The sequence below is a fragment of the Triplophysa dalaica genome, chromosome 21 (assembly GCF_015846415.1).
Source record: "Triplophysa dalaica isolate WHDGS20190420 chromosome 21, ASM1584641v1, whole genome shotgun sequence".
Taxonomy (NCBI): domain Eukaryota; kingdom Metazoa; phylum Chordata; class Actinopteri; order Cypriniformes; family Nemacheilidae; genus Triplophysa; species Triplophysa dalaica.
In genome coordinates this window covers 15,377,642-15,404,668 of record NC_079562.1, presented here as the reverse complement: position 1 = coordinate 15,404,668, position 27,027 = coordinate 15,377,642, and the positions used below count along the sequence as shown (strand labels likewise).

The 27,027-nt window shown below is 40.2% G+C and overlaps 1 protein-coding gene across 5 annotated transcripts; it reads right to left on the bottom strand.

Annotated features, from left to right (window-relative positions):
* Positions 1-12,786: 12,786 nt before the first annotated feature.
* gata2a (GATA binding protein 2a) lies at positions 12,787-26,030 on the bottom strand. Of its 5 annotated transcripts, none has more exons than XM_056735326.1 (6): positions 25,761-26,030; positions 21,158-21,616; positions 19,402-19,973; positions 17,271-17,429; positions 14,666-14,791; positions 12,787-13,822 (listed from the first exon to the last, which is right to left on the bottom strand). In XM_056735326.1, the coding sequence occupies exons 2-6, from the start codon at positions 21,381-21,383 to the stop codon at positions 13,526-13,528; spliced, it is 1,380 nt and encodes a 459-aa protein (XP_056591304.1). In that variant the 5' UTR covers positions 21,384-21,616; positions 25,761-26,030; the 3' UTR covers positions 12,787-13,525. The 5 variants fall into 5 exon arrangements, with proteins under 5 accessions (XP_056591304.1, XP_056591305.1, XP_056591306.1 ...); XM_056735327.1 differs by lacking the exon at positions 25,761-26,030 and adding an exon at positions 21,788-22,054; XM_056735328.1 differs by lacking the exon at positions 25,761-26,030 and adding an exon at positions 21,828-22,054 and having other exon boundaries at positions 17,271-17,416; positions 19,401-19,973.
* Positions 26,031-27,027: the final 997 nt, after the last annotated feature.

Here is a 27,027-nt window from a genome sequence, read left to right as displayed (position 1 = left end):
GCTAATCAAAAGGCCTTCTACTTTTCTTTGTACTTCTGTCTAGCTTTCTGCTTCACTCTCTCTCTCTGTACAGTCGACCTCTAACTGCATAACCACGATGCATCCCGTGGCATTATGCACGCTCCTCAACAACCTTCTCGGCCCGTGATGTCATGACTGATGCTGGGGGCAGTGGGAGTTGACCCCGGGGCGCCTTTGCTCGTGGCTCCCAGAGCCTGTTCGGTGGGGAGGGTGGATAGCAGTAAAATGATCTTGCTTCCCCTTGTTTGGAGAGCCTTTCTCCTACCATGGATGTCTAGAGATATTTTTCTCCTTTTATAGAGTGCGCTGCGGAGCAAAGTAAAACGGTTATCGGCCTTCTGAGATGATGCTCCCATAATCCACTGGAATGATTCCCTCCACTGCCTTTACTTCAATGCCTTTATTACCTTTCATCTTTGCAACAAATGCTGGGATGTGCTTGCTCTTTAAACACAGGGTGGTCTAATGGCAGTGCATTAAACTCAAGGCTTTAAAGACACAAATAGGCTGTAGGTGTTAGTTGGCCAATAACACCCAGAGAGTCAGGCACTGATGAACATCTGCAATAATAAAATGAAAACAATATGATTTTTTTCCCGAGCAGATAGCAGATGGTGCAACTGTGCCTTTGGTGACCCAAGTTCGAAAACTGGTTCAAGTCCTGTGCTGATGGTGCATCCCTCTGTCCCTCATACATTTTTCTATCTAAATAAAGGCACAAAATAAAATGTTGCTTAAATAAAACTTTTATTGACAGAATGCATTGCTACATTTCAATGGTTGTCCGTGCAAGAAAACGTTTTATTAACCAGATGGTATAGTTACAACATCTACCAGCAGGGGCTAACAGGCCATACAGTAGTGGACAAAAGTGATGTCCAGAGGATATCAACCATAAAATTCTGACGTGTACAGTACAGATCGGACAAACGTTTTATGTGTGCCAAAAAACAACAACAAAAAGCTAAAGAAACAATGCATGAATTGAGTACAGTTTTACCTGTTATTAACATTTGATGATATTCTCGTATAGAAATATTGTGTAGCATTGACTCAATAAGTTATGCACATGTGTTGTAATGTGTTTTGCCAAGCCTTCATAAACTCTTCACAACGTTTTTTCTATTGTTATTATCTTATTATGACAGGGACAGTAGAGAGGTGACAGAAAAACGTATGGAGCCGTATCAGCAAGGACCCTCCGAGACAGGAACTGAACTCAGTTCGCCGAGAGCACACTGGTACTATGTGTCGGCACACTAACCACAAGGCTATGCTCCAAACTATGTTCATGAATACAGTTTTATTGGGGGGGGACTTTATTCGATAGGAAGGTGTATGAAGAGGACATAAAAGTACAAGGTGGAAAGACGTAAACATGATCAGAGAAGAACCTCAATTTGAGAATGGAACTCGGGAAGCATGGTTACTTAATATGTCAGACCACTGACCACAAGGCCATCGGTTCTCACTCAAAATCTTTGATAAAACATTTTAATTTTCAACTTTTGCCACTACTGTACCTACCAGATAAACCTTGACCGCTTGTGTAGATGTAAGGAAGGTGTAGCCTAACATGCATGCATTCATGTGATTTAGGTATTTTGCGACGCTATCACACTTGAACACATACCCATGCAAATCTACCATCTCCACATCTCAAACCCCAAACACACGCTTCTATCATAATTCCCCACTTCCATTCCCTATCATTTCAGATAGCACTTACGATAGAGGTCGAAGCACACCTCACAACAAACTCCCGACCTGCTATTATCTGCCCTCCTGTTGCTAGTCTGTCATGCTGACGAGTACAAACTCTTATCAGTGGTGATGTTCATGTTGGAGAGAAAGATGGCCTCTGTCTGATGTCAATCTTGATGTGCTCTACATATAATTTTCATGCGCAAACACACGTCCGCACCGCATCGGTTGTTTATTGGGGAAGATGATGTGCAAGTTGTACATTTCTCTCCAAAATCAGAGATTAGACATTGAAAGCGATGGGCATCATGCTTAGAATAAGAGAGAGAGGGTGAATGGTTTAGCAAAAGAGAGGTGATGTTGAGACACACTTTGACTCATCATGTAGTTTTTTTGGGGACTGTCATTTCCGACTATTTCACAGATGCATATCAAATTCTGCAATCTGCTTTGTGGAGATAAGGCCCACTAGATGCTGGAGTTGCAACATCCCGCTGAGCGAATGAGAGAACAGACAGGTTCTCATAGCGATTTCCCTGTGAGATAGACCCTTTCCAGCACCCTCAGCATCACTGATTAGTGCTCTAATCTCACAGAGACTGGCGTCTGCCAGCCCGGCAACACATATGCACATGGCCCCTACAGTACGGACGAGCTATAACCGCGCTCTCGCTCCGGAGGGAGATGCGACCGTGAATGTCGCCTCGCTGACAGGCCAAAGTGAAGTCTCCCATCTGGAAACTTTTCATAAAATGATGGGTCAAAATTAAAGGTCAGACTCAGGAAAGGTGCGCAAGTTAAACGTAGTTTTGTTTGTTTGTTAGCTTTTGTTAAATCTACAAAGATTATATCAAAAGGTGATTGTTTTGATACGAATGATGAATTTTCTACTTGATCTGGCACTTACGTCCTGGGGGTAGTGCAGACACTGAGACACAACAAAACGCAGAAGTGTGTAAAAACATAGTTCAGTGTCGTCTGGAGAGCTTTGCACCTGTGTTGCCATGCTCTTTTGCATGCCTGTGAGGAGAGAACCTTTTGCAAATAAAGCCTTTTCTAAGCTTCACTGCTTTATAATGAAACCCAGTTGGTCGTTTCTCCAAACACTTAGTCCAATTAGATCTACTTCTTCATGTCCGCTGTGAATTCGCATTCGGAGGTCTCAACAAACTGTTGCTCTTTCGGGTTGATCCCTGGTCCCACTAAAACTAACTGGGGGACAAACACCGGGACCTGTACCCTCCCACCCCCAACGCTGGCCGTGTGCCAGCCTAGCCTAGATTTACCCTCTCCGGTTACCTGACGGTGAAAGCACATGGGGTGCGGATGGGGATGGGCCGTCCAGACTTACGCTCCCCTGAGCCCGTTCTGGCATTAGCAGTTGCCCTCGTTGCTCTGTCAATGGGGTCTGGATGAATGTACCTGTTTGTGCACAGACAGTGGGGATGAATTTGTCAGACTTGGAAAAGAACAGGAAGGCCTGAATGTTGTCTGTCCCGAGAGGATGCGGTGAATGCGACATTGTCTCAGGTGGGACGTATGAATAATGCTAAAGCTGATAGATGTTACCTCTCACAGGTGAGAGTGGCCCAGACGCTAGCCTCACTTTTGACTCTTTCATGAGAAATGCAAATAGATGCTTGCTTTTCTGCATCAGGGTGCTTTCTTATGTAAGCATTAAAGATGAGGTAACATGCTATTTCATGCATTCTGACTTCTTTACACTGTTAAACATGCTGGCTTCTCAGGCTTAACATGGTCAACTTGTCAAAAAATGTGTTGAAAGTATGACTTCCGTGTGAGGTGCCAGCTCTAATAGATGCCGGAAGTGGCATAATAGAACCGCAAGTGGCATGTCAAACTAAGTCATGCGTTTGTGTTTTGTTGGCAATCAGCATGTACGTGTATAATGTAAACGACACAAACATATAGTGAATAAATGGGATGATGTATTTTGAGCTTGTGCTGTATTTCCGTCCCCCCCTGGTAATAATCGTACAGCTGTATCTGTCTTTTATAAATGTGATCAAACTAAATACTCTTCGAAGATACAAAGTATGCAATACTAAAGCAATAAACCCAAGAAGGAGTTGGTTACAGTGCATTGTGTAACAGGCTTTCCTGTACCACAGTGGTAAGAGCATTGCGTTAACAACGCAAGGTTGTGGGTTTGATCCCAGGGGATTGCACAAACCTAAGTATACATGTATAGGTTACTGCAATGTCAGTCGTTTTAGATAAAAGCGTCTGCCAAATGCATAAATAAATGAAATGATAACAGCAAAGGACATTGAAACCCCATTAGCTGTTATAAAATGCACTATAACCCACTGCTTCTAGCGGCTTATTGCTTTAATAAAAATATGATTCCATATGCGTAGCAAGGTTTCTACCAATGTAAGGTGATCAACTATTATAAATCGGGGTATTTTATAATGGCTAAGAACTCGGTTCAGCCAATCAGAATCAAGGACCAGAACTGACCGTTTTATAATACTTTATTGTTTCTCAAGATTAATATGAGATTGGCAGAATCTGCGTGTGTTACCTCATCTTTAATAATTTTGACGTTAATTAAAGAGTACTTTAAAGTAAGCCCTCATAAAAAAGCTGGAAATATGGACGTATCCCAGATGTGACAGCTTTCAAAGGTTGCCCACGGCAGCATAATCTGACTGGAATTACGAACTGTTTCGTTTGAAGGGTCATTTGGATACATTTGCATGATGTCAATTGTTTAACAACAACAAAATATAAAAAAATGAAAATTTAAGCCCCACCCCTAAATCCAACGTCACTTGTTTAGAAGCCGATCAAACTGAAATGCACAAATTAGATTGTTAAATTCTACAAAGTAGCCACCTCAGAAAATTTCTACAAAACTAGCATAGCAATTTTTTACTAAGAGAGGCGACATCTCTCACTAAAACAATAGTCAAGCTTTCATAAGTAACATTCATTTAGTTACAACAAATTTACAATGATTTCATTACAGCAACTTTGGTTTAACCACATTTGTCGTAAAACTAATGCACAATATGTCCATCATGTGCACATAATAAACAAACTTAGTTTTATATGGTTGCGCTATTAACTATAGTTAAACGTGAAGAGGGCTGCTGAGTATAAAAAATAACAGAAACTTAATATATATTTCTCGCATGTCATCTTCAAAACACTTATTCTAACTCAACACCAAACAAGTCCTTGAAAGTTATATTCGTTCCAAAACAAACATCAGTGTTGACTTTTGTTTGACAGTGAGTTTAAGTGAATTTAAGACATAAATGTAACATGACCAACCAACAATCATGAGGTTTACAGTATAACCATAACATACAAGAATCCACAAAGCTGACAACATTGTGAGTGTACAGTCTGTAACAAAGATGTTTATGCCGCATCTCCAGAGGAGCATCTCAGTGTTCAGTCTCTGGCACATACAGAATTCTCCAGTTGTCTAAATTTGTTTGCGTGATTTTGCTTACTGGTTTACCAAAATAGTGAGCTATGTGATTATCTCTATATGAGTAGCTGTTTGAGAACGAAAAAAAACAAAGTATATGATGCTAAATACGATTTTCATGAGTCATCTGGTCAGGCTTGCTATCTTACAGCTTCTGCATTGGCTTGCATGAGAGATTTTAATTCAGGCTTGGGTACTAGAGGATACAATACACATGTCCCAGGTGAGAAGACCGACCCATTTTCTCATAGAGCACGACCACCACACCCTCCCGCTTTAGACTTTATTAACAATCAAGCACAGGCCTTTGATGTAGAAATTTACATTGAAAATAGGTACAGAAAGAAATACAGTATGGATAGTGTCTGTGATTTTGTGTGTGGCTTTCATTTATGTACTAAAAAAGTTCCACAAAAACTTTCCAAGCATCAAATCCTAGTAAAACTAGCAATGGTGAGTAAATAAACAGGAAATCTGTTACACTTCATGGTCTAAGAGGGACAGTTCACCGAAAAAAAAAAGTTGTTCCAAACTCGTATCAATTACTTTGTTCTACTGAAAAAGAAGGAAGATATTTGTAAAAATGTTTGCAATTTTCTGTCAATGTTTTTTTTTTTAAATGTAGAAAAGATAACAGTTCTACGGCACTTTTGACATACATACAATTTTCCTTCTATTGTAGACAATAAGGTTGGGAAAAAATCTATTCCAATTCGGATTCGGAATCGGACTCCAAAGGTAAGGAACATTTTAACAAATATCTTCCTTCGTGTTGAGTAGAACAAAGTAACTTCTACTGGTTTGGAAAGACTTGGTTGAGTAAATAATGAAAGAATTTTCATTTTTAGGAGAACTATCCCTTTAACTAAAGAGATCTACCTTTGCTGTGGTATGTAACGGGAGAGATTTGTATCAAAGATGTACAAACCATGCCCTAAAGAAAACATCTGTCAGGACTCGAACGTGTTCTACTAAAATCACTAAGTTTATCTAGGTTGCCTAAAGCAAGGACAAAATTGCTAAAATGCTGAAAAGAAGGACGATGACATCTGAATTATCACACTTGCCTTTCAAAGCAGTCAATATGAAATATTTACCCCGCCATTTTTTATCATTAATGAAAATAGGCTTATAATTCATACTGACATGTATCAAGGTAAATGTTACTTTAGAGGGATTTCCGAACATTCCACAGTGTACTGAGAATGGCAAAATATTCCACTTAATTCAACCCAATAAAAAAACCACAAGAAGCAATAAATGTGGCCCTTAACACGAGTATTCATTCAAAACATGCGTTCTCTATTCCTTATTATTGTTTTCAGTTCTCTCTACGCAACACGTTTCACTTTCTTACTTTCTCACTCTCTGTACAGTTATCTACAGTAAAACAGTACAGATGTATTGACTTTGCAAACAGCCACGCACTGTGACGTGAAACAAGCAGTCATCTGTGGAAGATTAAAAACAATATTCTTCTCTGCTTTTTAAACCATTTTAACAGCTTTTGGTGTTCTCTCAGACTTAATAATACTATATGAATATTTCCTGCTGAACGTTTTCACTTCCTGTTTTGTGAGATGGTCTGTGTGCACGTGTGTGTGGTGTCTCAAGGTCAGCGGTATAGTGAGCTGAGGTTTTTGCCGGTTGTAGGGTGTTTTGGCGTAAGCAAACTGTCCTTACAGAATAAATCAATGAGAAAAAAGTTAAATCTGAGATACAATATAAGGTAAGAGGTCAAACCTGCATCTGGTTTGTTCCTGAAAAATGTTTCCTAGAAGCAATCACAGTTTATCTGACCTCGGCAGATGATCTTTGCTACGGAAATTTTTGTTTCATAAATGAATCATCTACTGCCAAGTTTAGTGATGCTTGCTAGATTCACTATTACTGTTGCGTCATGTGTAATGTTAGGGGTTTGTTTAAAAGAAGAGTGGTATTTCCTTTTAAAGTGATCAGATTTTCACATAGCCACGGTTAAAAGGGTGCGTAGTGATTGGTGGAATACTGCAAGCGTGTGACGGAAATGTAACACCTCTTACCATATTTGGAACATCAGGTTCCTCTTCAATTGTACTGACAGGTACACCACCTCACTTGTGTATACATTTTGGCGGTCTTAGTCAAATCATACCTCTAACTGACGTGGATTTGTGGGGGGGGGTTGTTTACACGGGGCGTTTCAGGCAGGTATGGGCGACCATTCGCTTTTAGATAGAATGCATCTTTTTTCCCGACACTTCGCTTTTTTGCAATTTTATGTGTCTAATACAGTCATGGGCAACTTATAACACACCAAAGACACAGAACAACATGTATTCGCCCCATATGACCCCTTTAAATATATAAGGTGATTTGATTCGGTCATAAACGTTCTGTTGAATTTTGTTTGAACGTTCGTGTCGTGTTAAAGAAACGTAAACAGGAAGTTATTTTGGACCAACATTGAAGCAGCGTTGTCTACCTTTTCCAAAATGGTCTATAGACTGTTTCATCGGATGCATGAATTTGGTTATAATATAAAATATATTTTATATTTACGTTATATTAATATTCATTCATATTACATTTTTATTGTGCATTTATTGTATAAATTGATTTAAAACAACTCAATGGTTATTTATTCTTTGCAGAGGTCTACAGGACGTTAAATCTGGGCCACATAACGTTTGTTTATGTTGTTGCAGCTGAAACGGTCTATAACACTCTAGCAATACCCTAGCAACCACCAAGAACACCCTAACAACCACAGAGCACGTTTTCTTCAAAATATTCAAATTGTTCAAACTATTGGGTTCTCTGCCCTTTTCTTTTCTCCTTTCAAACAATGGCATTAAACATACGCAGGAAACTAGAATGAAATAACAGTAAATGGTAAAATGAGAGGCACAACAGTTTTCCCATGGCTATTTCTTGGCCCCAGTTTGAGGCACGGGCTTCCTTTAGTTTGCTAATCAAGAGGCAGATACAGTATAGAAAGCGAGTGCATGAACTCATATGTGCGTGTATGCGCTCATGTGCATAAATGTGTTTCTTTGGGGTCTTAGACAATGGCAGAACGCATGCTGTAACTCCTTCAACCTACTTTCTTTTCTCAGGCTATTGAACGTGGGTACCGTTACCACACCCCTTACTTGACATTTTATTACCAGGGGACCATATTTCTATGAATTTGTGTCAGAGCCGAAAGAGGAAGTTTGGCTAATAATATCTAACAAATGCAATGTATGATTTGTCCACATGTGAGTGTGTGTGTGACTTGGGATGCCCCGAAAATTCAGTTTTAATGTCTCTTTTGCACCTGTATGTCTATCTCCAGCATGAGTATCATCAGTTTATAGACTCAACAAATGCAACAGAGTCCAGGGTCATTACAATAATGAATATTTTGGTTGAAATTTGTTAAATCGACATGTGCTTGTTGCTGTCACACAAGTGGATAATAGAAAATGACTGCAGTGTCAAAAGCGATTTAAAAACACAGGCGCTGAAAACAATATGACTGCATTTTCATAAATATATACCAAAACAGAACCATGTAAATCGAAGTTATATACACTTATCAAAACAAAGAAATTACATGACCGTAAAAGTGGCTCTAGTAAGATTCCTTACTTCACCGAAGGACATGACTCCTTATTTCCTTGGAAAAGCAAAGAAACAGCGACAAATAAAAGAGGCCAAGAAAATGAGCAAGAACAAAAGGGAACAGGGAGGGTATTGAGCATTTAGCTGAAGCATGTTTGGACGAGGTCAAACGTCTGACCCCGCGCATTTCTAGAGACCCGCGGTTGAACTGCTCTCCTCGTTCCTCAACGCTTTCATCTTTAGCTCCATAACTCGAGTCTGTGTGCTTTCGGCCCCCGCCACCTTTTGATTCCTTTAATTCAATTTAATACATAAACAAATACATGAAGGGAGTGAGGGAGGGCAGGAGAGGGAAGGATGAGAGGATGAAAAGAAGATGAGACTCGTCTCGATTGTAGCTCATAAAGCTCTCACGGCTCGGAGACGGGAGGCCACCGTGCTGTTTTATAAAGCCGTAGCCATAAGTCTTTCGTTTGGCCAAACTACATAATCGTACGGTCCGAAGATCCACTGGCTTTTAAGTCATAATTTAGCCACCTTTAAATTGAAAGTAAAATATTGTTATTATTCAAGAATACTTTTTGTGGGTGTACATCTTACCTCGCCTCTATGTATCACGTTTCTCTTATTGGTATGTCGTCACATGATGCTTTGCAGCCATATGTTTTCAAAGACCGGCTGTGTTTGAATTAGGACGCTAACATGCTTCTTTTTTCTTCAGTATGTGCTGTGCATACTGTGGACAGTGTGGAGATTTTCTACATGTGTGGAGTAAACAGTTGACCTACTGCAGCTGCCAAAAATGTGCTGGATACTATCGGGAAACACTGTATGGAATACGGTATCCCACAATGCTCTGCACTGGATTTAACCTTTCATTTCCTTTTTGTTGGTTACTTTTCAACCCAGCAATGGTTGTTGGGTTAAATTAACCTAGAAAATGTTTATATTTGACATAATTAAAACACCCATCCTTTTGCGTTAAAACACCCAAACATAGGTGAACTTTTTTTAGAGTTGTACATATCTAAACAAAGACAAATAATTAACATTGTAAAAAAACAGGCTTTTATTGATATGCTCATTTAACGATTTGATAAAATACTTGATACAAGAGTATCAATTTTTAACGAAATATAAAAAATGATTACACTCAACACAAAATTAAATAGCAGATTTACAAAGCATTTTTAAATAATTTCGTTATGATCAAGAATTGACAACATTTTAGTCGACACCAAGAACTTTTTTTAATTGAATATACTGTATCTCTCATGGAAAAATATAACATAAAAATTCAAAAATCAAAAAAAGTAAACAAAAAAGAGAGAACTTCTTAAACGTCCAGTGTATGAAATTTAGTGACATCTAGCAGTGAGGTTGCGAATTGCAACCAACGGCTCACTCCACTGCTCCCTTTTAAAGCACTACGGTGGCTGACACATAACTAAGACGCCGTCATGTTTTCACTCCTTTGCTGCAGGTAATAATGTATTTACCAAACACGCTCTGTAGAGCAGTTGGTCTTTTTAGGGCTACTGTAGTAACAACATGATGAATTCCATGTAAGGGGAACCGAAGTGTATGTAGATAGAAATAACTCAGTCTAAGATAATGATAACATAACGGTTCATTATGTAAGGTCTTTATACACCTCTGAATACATAGTTATGTATATTATATTGCATTTGTCAATAAAGCTGTAAAAAAAAAGTATGACATTATATATGTCACATGTCTGCTGCTCAACCAATATATTTCAACAGACATCATAAGACATGTTATCATAGCACAATAAATGTAATACCTTTTGTATCACGATATGTTATTCCACAATACATCGTTTCCCCCCTCACAGAACCCCATGTAGGAACAGTGAGGACAGGGACACATGTGGAACTACGCGAGCATGTCACGGTTCCTCAGCCTTCACGGCGAATAAAGCTCCTCTTTTTCCCTCTCCCGTCTTTCTGACGCGGACCGGTCCCATTATTTTTTGGGGGAAGACAGTTAGTTCCCTCAGGAGGGCCCTGTTTGAGCGCGTTGGACGTTTCATGCTCTGGGAGCCCGGCCAAAGAGAACAACACACACACATACACACACAAATACCTCCACACACAAATAGAAAAGCCCAGTGGCATCTGTAACTGGCAAACACACAGCAGGAATTCAGTCGAACAGTCATGGACTATTGCTACAAACACGAGAAACATTTAATCTGTGAGGCTCTCTGTGTCGAATATTGTACATTTTGACTTAATTAGAGGTTTTTGATTATCTGTTCCTAAAAGGTTATTTTCAGGTTTCTGGTTGACCCACGTTTCAAACATTTTATCACTTTTATTGACAGATAAAAAACCTGTCATTGTTTGTTGACCCTCGTGTTGTTCAAAACATACATGTGACTTTCTTCTGTGGAACATAAAGGAGACATTTTGAGAAATAGTGCTTTTGTGCTCATACAATGGAAGTCGATGGGGTACGATGCTGTTCTGCAGAAGAAATGAAGTCATTCAGTAGTGCGAGCAGTTTATTCTTGACTTGAAAATATGAATTTGAAATAATATAAGACATGCAATCAACGTTTTGAGTTACAAAATGAATGTAGACAGCAGAGCTCATATTATTTGGTCTTGGAAGAGTTTGATGGGAATTGATTCGTGCATATTCAAATATCTGACTTTGAATCCAGACAGCTGACAAACCTAAGCACTATTTGTGACCTTGTTGAGATCTTGTGATCTGAAACTCTTGACACGAGAGACATCAGATATTACTAGTGTCTTTTTCTCTGGAGAAGACATTGAGAAACAGCAGATTTAATGTCTCAATCTGACAGTTAATCACATTATTGTCTAGGAGAAATAAATGACGTTCCAAAGAGAACTTCTTTGTGATTGTCTTAAGCAATGAAAAAAAAAAAACTATGGCAGATTCAAACTCATGTTGCCCACAGAAGAATCACAGTTCGAGATGTGGACTAACCACTAGACCACGGCTCTAAAGCCTTATTTGACTGGTGTGCACCTTCATTAGATGATGTCCAACAAAAACTTGACCAATTCATTAAATAGAATGGAATACAATAGAATAAAAAAACAAAGGAAGGGTATGTAATTGTCTGAAAGGGGGCTGGGCATGGGCACTTGTGCAACAGTCGATGTTGACCTGAACTCTGCCTCTTCTCAGCATGGTCCTGACTGTTGTTGGGTCTCTCTCATTAACTCTTGGCCAGGCTGATGGTTTCCTCAGTCTCTGCGCTGGGTTAAATAGCTTAAAAATGAGACCGGGTTAAGAGCTGTTTCCTGCAAGCCTCAGCTGCGAGCACATCTGTGGGAGAAGGTTCCAAACTGCCCCCCACGTGTTTGTTCATGGACCGGACTGATTGCCTTTCCTTCCTCTTGTCCCTCTCTCTCCCTCTCTCTTTTTTCTCTCTATGTCTCTCTGTCTCGCGCCAGACTGTTGCTTACTTTTCTTTTGGCTCCACAAAGACAAGCAAAAAGTGGGTTGGGGGGTTGAAGTCGAGGACACGTCCCCGTTATTTTAAAATATATGGTATTTGGTTGGAGCCCGTGTTTGGTACCTGTTGTCTGGGTCAAACTAAAGCAGGTCTGAGTGCACAAATTCTCATCTTTACCCATTTTGAGTTGTAAAAAATAGGGACCCAAGCCATACCGCACCGCGGGCACTTAGTGTGTGCATCTGATATTGCTTAAATTTGAGAGCTCAACGACGTCTAGGTGACATGAAATTTCATTTGACACTTAGTGCATGCAACAGCAGCGTATCTGGGCACTTGGTTGTGTTTGTGTTCCGTCTTTTCCATGTTTTGGCATTTGTGTGTTTTTCTCATATTAAACTACAGTAACTGCGGGGAAACACGATGCCCCGGAGTCGGAAACATATATGATCAAACCCGTCTGTGGCCACAGAGACGTCTCCATTGAAGTGAAGAGCGACCGTAAATGCACACAACGTTGACAAGGAAGTACTCAAATAGACACGGCGAAGTATTAAAACTTTATTTCCTTTATTTGTGTAATGGAAAATGATAAAAACGTACAGCTCGGCAACATGGCCTTGGCTAGGATAGGTCAGTGTTTTTCATCAATACCAATCAAATAATGTTTATGATATGACAATGTGTTCCGAGGAAAGCAAAACAAGAGATAAAGAGTGAAAATAAATTATCATAATAACAATTATAACAATAACGATAATAACAATTAACCTTTATAAACATTTGTTTGCGTATGTCGTATCCGTAGAGTCCACTCAGAGGGAACCACGTATTCCAGCATGTTAGGAGGATAGAGTTAGGGGTCTCTCTCTCTCTTTCTTATGTTTAGAGTCAATGTGAGTCCTTTGCAAGAGAGCCAAATATAGTTCTGAGGCGGCTGTCTTCAATGAAACTGCCTCACAGTGATTCTGCACACACATCCTCTCTTTCAGGACAGTACCAAAGTGACTCAGTAAAATGAGAAGCTGAAAGCAAAGAAAGCTCTTTCTCTCTCTCTCCCTCTGCTCTGTGAGTGTTCTCAGCGTCCAGTGAGCCTGAAGAAGGAAAGGTCCTTACAAATCGTCCTCTATACAAGTCGACATGGTCGTCGCTGTCATTACAGTCCTTCCAGAAACTAAACCAACATGAACCCCCTCGCCTGTGCTAGATGTTGAAGGGAGGGGGTGCATGGAGATGTTTGCCGCGGCGAAGGCCTCTGCTGAGGGAATGCACGTGAAGGTGGAACTTCAGTGAGGTTCGGCCCATGCGGGAGACCGGCTGGAATGGTGCGGGTGGCTGAACGACGGGTGGATGGGAGTTGGCGTGGGCAGCATGTGTCCGGAGTGGCTGAAAGGTGGCAGGTGGCCCATGTGTGGCATGTGGCTTGCCAGAGCGCTGCCAAACGGAGAGGACTTGTCCTGCATGCTTGTCCTGCAGAGCTCTTCGAAACCTTCTCCGGATCGTTTACTCCTCTTGGACTTGCTGGACATCTTGCGGTTGCGTGTTTGGATGCCCTCTTTTTTCATGGTCATTGGCCTGTTGACCTACAAAGAAAGGGGACAAGATAAGCTATTGAGGAGGACAACGTCAACAGATTATCAGTTCTTTCATGCCAAAGATGAAGATGTTTCTATTTGATCTGAACATTCAGATGACTTTATGGTCTTGATTTTATCCAATTAAATGTTTTGATTTCAATAAAACCAGCTGACTTACACTTTCGATTAACGTTTTTATGCTACATATTCTGCAGAAAAAAATCCTATACACATTAAATTATTCTATTAAAATAACATTATGAATCATCATCGGTTTAAATATGACCCTCGGAGATCCATTGAAACCAATGCAATTGCAATTATAACCATTATAAATCATTTTTATTTATGTGATGGTTGTTTTATTTCTATTTTTATTTTAGAAACGTTAATACAAAACAAAATAAAGTGCGTGTGTAGTCTAATGATGGCTGTATTCTATATTTATGGCTAAACGCAGACCAGCTCAGCTGTCACTCTTTCTCTTTCCTCCTTTGTTTCACTCGTTTCATTAAGGTGAAATGTATTTATTTGTCGGCTAAAGAGCTCGCCGCCAAGCTTAACATTAAAAAGCCTGGTTTCAGACAACACTGAATTTATATAACTGACGCCGTATCTTGAATAGCATTCCCGCCCCGCCGCCCCTCCTGGGAATAACGCCCTAAACGCCCTCCTCTGAAACAAAGCTGGATTAATCTAAAGAGAAAAACGGTCAACGGGCTCTGCCTGACAGGGAAAGCCGGCTTTGCGTCCCCGGTCTCTCTCTTCCCTCTCTTAGATCGATACAAGCTGTCCGCCCACTTGACCACTTCGCTGTCACTTTCGGTGTTTGCGGTTGTTAATACTCACGTTGTGGAGTTTGTAGTAGAGCCCGCAGGCGTTGCACACCGGGTCGCCGTTCCCGTTGCGCCGCCACAGAGTGGTCGTGGTCGTCTGGCAGTTCGCGCAGCAGGTGCCGGCCCGTCTCGCAGCAGACTGTGAAGACAAGAAAGACCGAATATTAACATCGTTCATTGGTATTGTCACCATTGCATGTGTAAAGACATTTTTGTTTGACAAGTCTTTTTAATTTGACAGGAGGTTGGAAACGCATTTATATGTATGCATTTTGCATATGAATCGTGCACATGATTTTATAGTATGCGTTTAAACGCGAATTTGTTAGTGTTTTGGGGATATTTGTCGAACGCGTAACCTTCATTCCTCTGTTCTCCACACTGGGGGCAGCTTTGGGTTGGAGCAGACGCATTTACGATAAGAATCTGATGATGTGACTAATATTATGACTCTGTGCTGCTATGTGTACTCTGCACCAGACAGCATTTCAAAACTACCCCTAAATAACATCAGTAAAAGCGTCCTGGACATATGAAATCTCTTAAAGGGACTTGCGTGCGCTAATTAAATATAGCCAGTTCTGTGCATTTAAACAATGTGAATTTAATTTGTCGATTTGTGTCTTTATTAAAACAATGAGTTGTTTCCGACCTGTATCCACAAAAAAATTATAGTTTTGAAAATATATTAGACAGATCATTCAATTATAATGTTTTGATGCAGATACTGAGCATCACACGCTTCGTTGGGCGGAGCGACTGCAAAGCCGGGTCATCAACCCTCTGTTCTCTTGTTGTCCATTACGGATCAATTTTTCACACATAATGAGAAACATGTATAGGCGTATACAACGCGATTCCCCCGCAGTCCAACACATACACCAAATACTGTTTGTGTAATAATTCTCACTGAGCGCTAAATAAAAAATTATTAAACGACGCGCAGGCGACAACAGAAACACCCGCATTCCGATACTTCAGCTCAGTGCCAGTCGAGCATGACAAACAAGAGAGCAAAGAGTATAAATCCATTTATTTTCCAATCCCTGCCCCAGCCCCTTCACACATAGCGCGCTGATAATCGCTTTACAGTAGATGTCATTCGGGCCTGCCGGGGCCAGAGAAAATTCAGCCCGGTTTGTTGAAGACGGAAACACCCGGGAGCCTGGCTTCCTTATCGGGCCCGGGCAGATATCCGGATAGGAAACAACTGGATGGCCTTTGAACAGCGCTCTGAAAACACTTCAGACCAAAATGCAAAAGCATGGGCAAGCACACTGACTCCATGGAAAACCCTGTGGCCTTTTTAACCATGAGAACACAGAGAGAAAGACAGAAAGAAAGACAGAAAGAAAGAAAGAAAGACTACAAAAAACGAAGTTATAATCTTCATAATTTGAAATCACCATCTAAAGCCCTGTATTTTAATTCCTCTGTGAAAGTCACTTTGTAATTATGTATAAAGCTCATGGTTGACATGCTGCGTATGTCTCTATTCCACACTGAAAATAAGCTTCCCTTTGAGAGGGTCATATTTGCACTCTGATGGTCACTTAACCGAGAGAAAATTAAATTATGACACATGGCTGATAGAAAAAGACAGTTTCACTCAATTAAATGGCTTGTTGTGTCTCCAGACTAATCTATATGATAATATTACATCACATTTAAAAGACTGTGAGGAATGACTCAATACCAGAGCGAAAGAGACAGAGCTAGAGATATAGAATTTCATCCACTAAAAGATAAAATAAGATTATGTCAGAGGAAAAATGTGGAAAAATATCCTGCCTCTGTTCTTTGAAAAGTCAGCTGTTTTTATGTAATATCAACGCTGGAAAAAAAAAACTCCATGAGAGACACAATCCATTCCCTATAGCCCTGGGACACAGCATCTTATTATGAAAAGAGGGTTATTTTTAAATAAATGCACACGGGACAGGCTGTCTATGAACCACATACAAATTAGACATTAATAAAGAAAATGTAAAAAAGTTTGACTTTTCACACGTCTTGCTTTCTGAGTTTTCAATAGGAAAAACATCAAACAAAACAAACTCCGTAATTTGAAATGTCGGTCGTGTTTTTTATCGATCATCGCAATGCAAATAAAAAGGTTAGATAAAGCTAATTAAAACAAAAATCTTATGTACATCTCATCTTATCGAGATGAAATGAAATGAGAATCTAAAATGGAGCCAGATTCATAACCAAGCGCCACAGAGCAAACCAATGACATGTGGATGTCCAAACAACCCTTGAAAAAACAACAACGGCCAGATCAAACAGCAAGATCTAAACAGATGGGTTTGGGCAGCATGCTGTTTCTCTATCAGTGTGGAGTGGTGATAATTACACCGGCGTGGGCATTGGTATCAGTGACAGTATCAGAACTAGAAGCAATAATGATAGCGGTAACAATGGCAATAGTAGCTGTATTGTAACAGGGCGAGTAGGGGATCACCAGGGGGGGTGGGCTACAAACAATTCCAGGAAGAATATAGGGAAAATATAACTTTCCTGGAATTGTGTTCGGGCTCTCTGCTCCGAGCTCCTATTTAGCCCCCGTTCTCACATGTAGGTGAAACTGAAGGAATTTCAGAGGTCTGTCTACTCACCAGTCTGCGCTTGGGCTTGATGAGGGGTCTGTTCTGCCCGTTCATCTTGTGGTACAGGCCGCACGCGTTGCAGAGGTAGTGGCCCGTCCCGTCCCGCCGCCACAGCGGGGTGGAGGTGGCTCCGCAGTTCACGCACTCGCGCCCCTCTGTGCAGAATTCAAGTGGAGGAAAAGCAAAGGGAAATTTATATAATTAAGGTTCACACTCCGTGCACGATACAGGAACACAGGGTCGCAGTTAAAAGCAAACTCTAAAGTTAATGAACCAATGAGTAGCTTGGCAGTCATGGTGCTGGAATCTCACAAAGTGTGCTGGAGGCCAGGTTCAAAAACAGAATAACATAATTTCTCTTGGAATTTACAAAGTTTTGGATGAAACATTTTAAATTTGTGCAAGACATGGCGGTTTGTGTTGATGTCCAGGTGTCCTACTCTTAACCCAGTTCTTTAATGCATGTGCTCTTCTGTCTGTCCCCTGAGCATCTCTCTGTTATTCACATTATAATGCAAGACAGTCGCTGTCCCACCCTGACCAGAGAATGGAATCCGCCCTGGACAATGAACGGCCTTTTATGTGTATGTGATGTGTTGTAATTCAGTCATTTTAAGTCGCTACTCTTGTTCATGGACGGTGTGGATAGAGGAATCATTCGCATTCTCAATGTACCGAAACTTGGTTTTGGGAGTGTTAGGTGAAAATGGCCTGCAACACAAACTCAAGGTGTGGCATTAATGGGTTGCGTAAATAAAGGTTAATCCTAGAAGTGTGTAATATCGACTCGTTTTACAACCCCATTTAAGACTTACGAAACTCAGGTTCAGAAAATATTTCTAGTGTATAGTGAAAATGTATCTCTAATTTATAAATATCCATAGTTTAATAACCTTATTTTCAGGTTTATTTAGTCATATGTGAAAATATGTGAGTAAAAGTAAAAGATTAGAAATTGAAACACAAACCCGTTTTCAGATTACTAGACAATTTTTAAAGTTTATGTATTTAAAACTGGGCAGAAATCCAGAATAATTTGCCATGCAAATCAACCTAAACTTTATTCGCATTTTCCAAAGCACACTGCCAATGCATGCTTAACTTTACGTGGAGTACGTATATAATAGTATTCCGCACAAGAAAAGCATAATTGTGTAAATTCAGAGGACTAAATTAATGTGTAGGCTACAAGCATATAACTTAAAATTAGCGTTGATCTTGGTCAGTGAAACGGGTCAAAGTCGTGTATAAATAAGAACACAAACAGCAGGGTCCTGTCGCCTGTGAAGGCCTGTCCCGCCAGGGTTTTGTTAGTATTGGGGTCGTGGGAGGGCGGAGGCGGGAGTGTGTCGTGATTTGTTCGGCTAAAGGTATGCAGGATATGACTGGAGCCAGCGCGTCGTGACTCCTCAACGTTATAAGCGTGATAAAGACTCAATTTAAAGAACAACACGGCACGAATTTTGACCCTCAACTAAAAAACAAGATCAAATAACCTCAATTATAAAAACATTCATGCTTACAGCTAAAAAAGCTGAACATTTTCAAATCCTTTGTGATGTTGGGATATATGATTATTTTCTAGCTTTCAATGCGATCGCGATTAAAATCTCGCTTCCACATTTTAAAATGTTTCTTCATTTTAATCGTTTTATTTTCATTTAAACACCACTGATGCCGTAATATAGGCCTATGCCTATGTAATGTACGTATTTCTATTTTGCCTACATATACTTTTAATTAGGTTGATATTTATTTAACTAAATCGGTTTCATTTCCCATTAGTACGATCTAGTTAGGCCTTGTTACTTGATTGTTTTGTTTGTTTTAAGGGCATTAAAATTGGATTGTTTTTATGTAGGCTACCACAGAAAAAAGAAATGAGGACAATTGCCAAATTTAACAAGCTGCAAAATTGAAAAATGAGACGCTCCTGATAAATATAACTTTATAATGCTTTGTTTAGGCACGTTGAGAAGACGATAAAATTAATAAAATCATAATGCGTTCCTGCACCAAAAATCCAGTGTATCTTGTATATTTTATACATTTCGAATTTAACATAATTTAAAAACTGATGTAATGCTGTTAGTGTGAGGTTGAATGGCAGGGAAACATCCATGAGCTAATGAAACTCACCTGAGCACGATCGTGTCTTGCTTTTGCATTTGGGTGTGAAACTGGACGCCGATCCACTGAGGAGAGTTCCCGGGTGAAACAGACCGCTGCCGTAGTCGTGTGGCGTGGGCAGAGAGTATGTCGGGTAGGTAGGGATGGGATGATGCGTGGACTGTGTCTGGGCGCTCATTGCCAGGCTGCCCCGAAGGGGACTACATCCCTCCATTTTCATACCATCAGCGATAGACAGTTGGTACTTAATGGACTCTTTCTCGTCCATTCTTGCCGTGATGGAGGTCGGGGAAGAGGGACCGGGATCCGGGGAGACGTCTTTCGGTGGGGTTGGGGGGAAATTGTAGAGGGGATGCGGACTTGAGTGGGTCGCAGATGTAAGAGAAGAGACGGGAGCCGTGTTGGAACTGCTGCTGCACGGGTAACCGGCGCTGGCGGGGTGCAGGCCGGGCTTGCTGAAGTGACTCACCGCCCAGGCGTTATGGTGGGCGGCAGAGAGCGCTGCTTTTCCGCTGTCCAGCCAGGGAATACCGGGGCTGTGTATGAGGTGTGGTCGGCAGACCTGACCTCCCGTGAGACGAGCTGAGAAAAATAGAAAAGAAATAATAAAGCTCAATCCTCAACTAAAACGACGACCAAAGTGCGTTTTTTTCGATTGGCATCTTAATAATTAAAACAAGTTAAAATGTTTTTTGTTTTCACAAAATGTTTTTGTTATTGTTAATTCTCACCTGTTGACTCGGTAACCGAACAATATAAACTCGACATTGAGATCGGAAAGAATCCTAAATATAAATTACGCAATAGAGATAAAAAAAAACTTGTATTGATTCATCTCATGAGCCCAGCCAAAAAACGAATATCCTTCTTATCGACGTGATCTTTACTTTTTTATATAAAAACGCGATCCCTCTTCAAACGGTTTGCCCTCGAAAGCGAGGCACGACGCATGTAAAACGAAAAAAATGTTGGAAAGTCTGTTCTTCTCACAAATAAGACACTTGGACTAAGAAAATCATCAGGATTTTTTCGTTTTGATTTGGCATCCGGGAAGTGCCTTGATCTCTCTCTCTCGCTCTCTCTCCCTGACACGAACTTCCCTTTCCTCAAGTCATTCGCGGGACATTTTCTTTTTCTTGTCATCTTTACATTTCAACACATACGTCGTGGAGATGACAGTTCATAACGTAGTAAAGAAATCTGATATCTAACATTTTAAATACATTGTTTCTCATCCATTTGCTCAGCTAATAGTTGACGACAAGACATAAATAAATAAAGCAGCTAGTTACATACATACATACATAATTTAAAATAACAATATGCTTCAATTTCAAAAATAGATATTGTTAATATTCTTATCTAAATAGATCAAACAGTATTAGTCAAGAGAGATGGCTTTCTTTAACGGCCGCAATGCTTTTCGCATCAAACATAGTGAAAGTAAAAAAAACGAAATCTTTTACTTTTACAAATAGAGAGGTTGTATGTTACTGATGACACACATATAGAAAATTGACTTAAAATTGTAATGCGTTGTCATCACTAGGGTCAACTTTGTTTACTAATTTCATTTTATAGCCTATAATGTTAGCCTACCTATAAAATGCATAACATTAACATTGCCAATTAAGTTAGACCAAAATTGTATTATTCGGATTATTGCATTATATATTTTAGTCTATTTTGTGTTAATCTAAAAACATTTTATAACATTTATTTTTTTCATTCACACAAGAGCAATTTGACATGAAGCATCATCGTACCGTGCGCTTGTCCGTAGGAGACCCTGGCTCGTGAGTTGGGGTAGTAGGGATTACCCTGCGAATCCAAGTGGTTCAAGAACACATCCACCTCGTCCGGTGGCAGAAGAGGCGCCATGGGCTCCATGTAGTTGTGTGTAAGCCCGTGGTGATGGGAGTCTGGGTGCTGACCATTGAGTACCGCATGATGATGGGCCATCCACCGAGACTGATCGGACGCAACCTCCATTTCTAAAGGGCCCGTTTTTTTTCTAAAAGTCTGCTTACTGAAATCGTTTTAGACGCTGAGAGGAGCAACACCACAGTCCAGTAAAATATTAAAATAATTGCCGTTCGCCTAGGCTACAGTAAAAATGGTGCTTCTGATGCCCCTATTCACTTTCCGCACATGCCTTTATTTTTGAGAAATAAAGGTCCTTAGCTTTAAACAATCCTCGGGTTTTCAACAATCCTTGTGATCACCTGTAAGAGAAAAACAAATGAATGAGCTCGAGTGTCAACAGTACAGTAGAAAAGTGCACTGTGCACATCTAACGAATGATGTCAAAACCTTATCGTAAATTCGTAAAAACAATCTCCGCATTTAATCGGAAGGCTTTTAACTCTAGCAAGCTGTAAAATTAGTTGCATTACCGTAAGCAATATATGAAAGTATCGCCAAGTAGCTACTCACAGCGCAAAGCAGCATTTCAGCACTCCAATCCTGTGTTTATTTAATGCCGTGTTAGTCCTTTACAAAGAATGTTAATCCTCGGGACGTCTGTTGACATTCGCAATTTACACAGCTTTGAATTGTCGGCTGCTCGATTGTTAAAAGTCTCTCTGAAAACCTCTGCGGCTGTCTGAAGCGAAGAGATGTCTCATTAATGAATTGTGCCTGTGTACTGTCGGACCTGGCGCCAGTAGATTCCATATCTTACGAGCATGGGCGGAGTCACGAGCTGGCATTGATCGCTCTGTTAACCAATAGCAGATCACGCTTACTGCCATTGGCTTGGACCTGACGCTTGCCACGGCGACCGTCGGCATACAGTGCGCCACATTTAGAGAGCTGAAACACTCATCATTCAGCGGAGCAATTTATTGAGATATTTTACCTTTCTTAATGCTTGATGTCCGATAATGTGCTCCTTAACTCAAAGCAAAAGAGATTGAAACATAATGTAAGGCTACTGTTTTATATTTAGAAACAAGCCTACAAGATTCAAACGAGCTGTCTGTTATTAAATAATATGTATGCATTACTTTTGTCGTGAAAATTAACAAATTACAGATTTTTTTCTATACAAGCAGAATTATTTTATTGTATGATTATGTTGTAATTATTGTGATTGTTTGCACATGATTATTGATTTTAAAATAGAATGTGATTGGTTATTCATAAACACGACGTGTTGCGTGACAATTAACATTTACTTAAAAGAACAAAACATTTTACAGTGAAGTGTCACATGCGATATATACCTAATGCAAACATACACAATTCCACCTCTGGCATTAATTGGGGAGGAGTATTTTATGGTCTCTAAATTGGGGGCTATTGTTCTTGCGCGTCTAATTGTTTTAAATTAGTTGTCACCACATTCTTCTTGTGAAAACACTGTCTTTGTATGCTGTTTCAAGCGATCAAACGTCGCTTTACATATTAATAGCGGGCTTGTCTCTCGGTGGTGCCGACAGGTCGCATGGGCAGGTCCAGAGAGAGCCAATTGGTGGCCATTAGGGCAACTTGGTTGATTCTTGTGCGCTGTTATCTCGTGGCAAAACAAGCAGCAGGCTTGCCCACCGCAGGCAGAAAGACTGACCGTCGCCAATTACCTTGATAAGCGTTTAGATAAACTGTGGATTCAGGTTGGTCAACTGAAGGCCCTCATTCACATATATAGGGTTTGGTTTTGAATTCTTTCTGATTGAATTACACATTGGTTGCCATGGAACAAATGTTTAATGTAATGTTTCTAAATTGTGACAATGCAATTAATCGTTTACACTGCTTATTATTATGTTATTATTATGGTGTGGTGAGATGGTCTTCTTTACGTTATTTGGCCTAAAGCTCCAGATGTGCTCCTTTGGATTATTGCTGTTCACCTTTGGTAGCTCTGCAGCCTCAATGCTTGTCGCAACGTTTTGTGTGTGTTAATTATTCATTTAACCAGCTTGTCTGGTTAGATCAATCTAAGAGAGCACTGTTTTCAGAGCCACAGGACAGTCCTGATGATCTGGCTCTATAGCAGGTTGTGGCTCTAGGAGTAACACGTTGCACGGATTTACTGATTGAGTTATATAACAACAACAAAAATAATAATCTGTTTAAAAAAATTGTCTCTTTAAGGTAATGTATTTTTATAATTTGAAACAGGAGGGGTTTAGTCAGAGTGCACTCCAGTAAAGCAATAATGATTGACATGCAATAATTGGAGCGCGAGCTCAGAGCCCCTACCAGCCGCCACTCCGACGCCGTGACTTGACGTCACTGAATCTCGGTAAAGGAAAAGAAAAAAATCCATAGGCGACTTTGCAAGGTTGTACCAGTATGGCTGAAACGCATGGGGAACGCTGAAAGACTCAGGCATTTTGTTGCCACCATACTGTTGTATACAAGTAGTCGATAAAGTGTTTTGGGTGTGTGCCAATATCTGACCTGGGGACCTACAGCGTAAATGAGCCCTGACAGCATTTCCTGACAAGTCAAGAAATGATTGTTGTTTAATATAACGCTTGGCTTTGCATATTTACAAGAAGGGCAAATGCGCAATAACAGATATAAGTGGAATCCGATATAAAAATGCATGGCCTCCAAAAATTATTGTTTACGGTTTTGTGGTGAGAAGGCTATAGGAATTGTGTGTTTGGCTGGCTCCTCTGATCCTGCTCATCACCAGTAATGCTAATGAAGGTGGTTGGTTGAGCTCACCTGCAGGGCTGAATATCTTTAGAGAATACCTGAACTAAGTATCTTTGGTAATCCAGTTGGTTTCGATGTTTAAACAAAACAGACTGCCCTCGTAGGGGCTCAGCAGTATCACTGAGGACTCTAACTCGGGTCGCCATTATGACTCCTCTACCTGACGACGACACGTGATGTCACATTACTTCGCATTGAATTAATAGCATCAGAAAAATAATGGAGAGCGATTGCTGAAGTCGGTGGAAACGGAGGCAATCATTCCGTTAATTAACAGGTGCCGTGAAATGGGTTTGTCCATTCGTTCCCTCTCTGCGCATTTATCATTCTCCGTGGGGTTAAAAGAGGGCAGGAGGGGCAGAGAGCAGCGCAGAAGGGTTTGTGAAGATAAGCAGGCGCTGGGATATAGAGGGAATGACACAGACCAGCTGAAGCGGTATTGTCCTTTACTCACGGGTAATTAGATTGTGACAGGGCACTCGGGGGCAGACACAGGCAGGCAAAGTCACAAGTCCCCTGTCCTCTGCTGGAGCACGAATAACACGAATTGAACGTAAAATGCATATCTTCATTTATTTCAGCCATTAATTAGCATTATTCGGCATTATGCGATGTTTATTCTTTTATTTATTTACATGCTGTCCTATTGGTAAAAGTCTTGTTCTGGTTGAGGGCGTTAGTTGAATAGAAAAATGATTCCGTGACAGTCATAAATCTGAAGGGTGATGACGGGGCGCCCCCCCTCCTTTTGTGGCTGACAGCTCTTGGAGTCAATGATTTAAATAAACAGTACAGGTGGGATATTGCAGGACTCCCTGGGGCATCACAGAGAGAGCTAATTCCTCGGCTCACCTCACACCTCACATACAGAATCATCAATGAGTGTCGTGATTGTTCAAGAAATGTTACCGAAAATCACTTGGGCTATATTTCAGTTTAAGAATGTGCTTTTGCGCTTGTTCTATTTGCTGAATCAAGACCTAAATATACACATTAATGAAATTATTCTATATAATACGATGCTATATTTTATAAACATTATTTTATATTTGTTATTTTATGCAGTACAATTTGCTTATAATTTTAATACTGTTTGCGTTACTGAATTTTGTTTCATTTCGCTTATATTTACTTTCAACTTTACAAAGATGAAACGCATATTGTGCCACATCTGTACACCAATTTCTATAACGATTAATAAAATAAAAAAATATTAATTAAATAATATTATAAAAAATAAAACATTGTTATGAAGAGATTTTTGTTCTTTTTAGCACTAGTATTATAATCGTTTTAACTACTGTCATACCGTGTAGTGACATTAAGAATACAGCAGATTTACTTTTACAACAGATGAATTGCAACAACTACAATAAAATAACAGTAACAATAACGACAGCACCAACAATAACAAATTATTATTATCTATTGTTGGTAGCAACAATATCAATTATGCGTGGTTAATAATACCTGGTTATATTTTATTGTAATTATTGGGTGATTGCTTTTAAACGATTTTAAATAGAAATAAAAATAAAAAGGATAAAATCATTTCAAATAAAACGATCTCCTTAAAATAGCATCATCCTACTTCAGGCAGAAATAAATACATTAATAAAGCGCGTGAAAAATCTCCCCGCATTACTCGATTTATACACGAGCTGTGTCGAATGATTGTCTACACAAAACGCATCTTACCAGCGTTTATGATTGGGCTTTCTCTTCTTGACATTTCACACCAGAGAGAAATGTGTCCTGGGGCCAAGTCCGTGTGTCGTCTTTGAGGGAATAGTAGAGGTGATTCGTTGTGCTTAGCGAAGCGCTGAGGCTCAAGGCGCAGTCCTCGCCTGCTTTCCAAATCCGCTCGAGCTGGCAATGCCAACCTTTCCAGACAGTCAGCGTCCCTTCACCAGTATGCCTTTGCTGAGCATCTGTGTTCAGTGACTTGCGGTGTGGTGTCTGATACCTCGTTATCTCTCTCTCTCTCTCTCTCTCTCTCTCTCTCTCTCTCTCTCTCTCTCTCTCTCTCTCTCTCTGGAAGCAGGGAAACTTGAGGCACAAAGTAGGGCTGCTGCAACGTAGTCGTGCGTCAGCCGAACTGGTCTTCCGGGTCGTGCTTTGATGGCTGAAAGCTGTGCTGAAGCTGCAGTGTATGGTGTTCTCACTTAAATAATTACGAAACAAGTCCCAGTCGTCAAAGGGGATAAAATGAGAACAAGTTAATCCAGTACCCAAAACATTTGAACGCCCTAAACAATAAATTGAGTTATTGTTAATAATCGTTAAGAACAATAATAATATTACAATAACAAACGTATTCTTATTATTCTAATAATTATCATCATTGTGTGTTTATTTATCTATTTCATAATTCTAAAAGCCAGACACACAATAAATCGGATGCGTAAAACCAATGCTATTCCGATCGTTTGCACATGTGTTTCTGCGTGTTTTTTTAGTATGTAAATGTTTACTTTAAATATAAGTCTTAGGGTCATAACCCTTTAGGATTCCCATCTTAATGAATTCTATTCCTGCCCGGTCTTGTCTATAATATTAAAGTCGACCCTGCCTCCCCCAACACACCCAGTTTTAACTCTCTCACACATAACACCAACTTTTAAACATGCAAAGCCTTGGTAAATCTCTGGCACGAGACCGTGGGCTCGCGTGCAGCGGCTAAGGAAGGGCAGGTGCAGCTCCAGCCTCTCGCACCCGGGTTCCCCCAAGAGTGCACGCGCACAATGAGAGTGCGAGAGAAGTGAACTCTGACAGAATTAATTGCATTATGTAGAATGATCAAAATAACAATGTCCAAATGCTCGCTATTGTTTTGCTTTCTTTTAAGAGACCACGAGCAGTGACGGATTTACACCAGCCAGAGATATTAAGTTGGTTGGTATAGCGGAGTGGTGAAATGGCAGGCCTATGGTTTGGCCAAGGATTAGGAAATATGATAAAAATC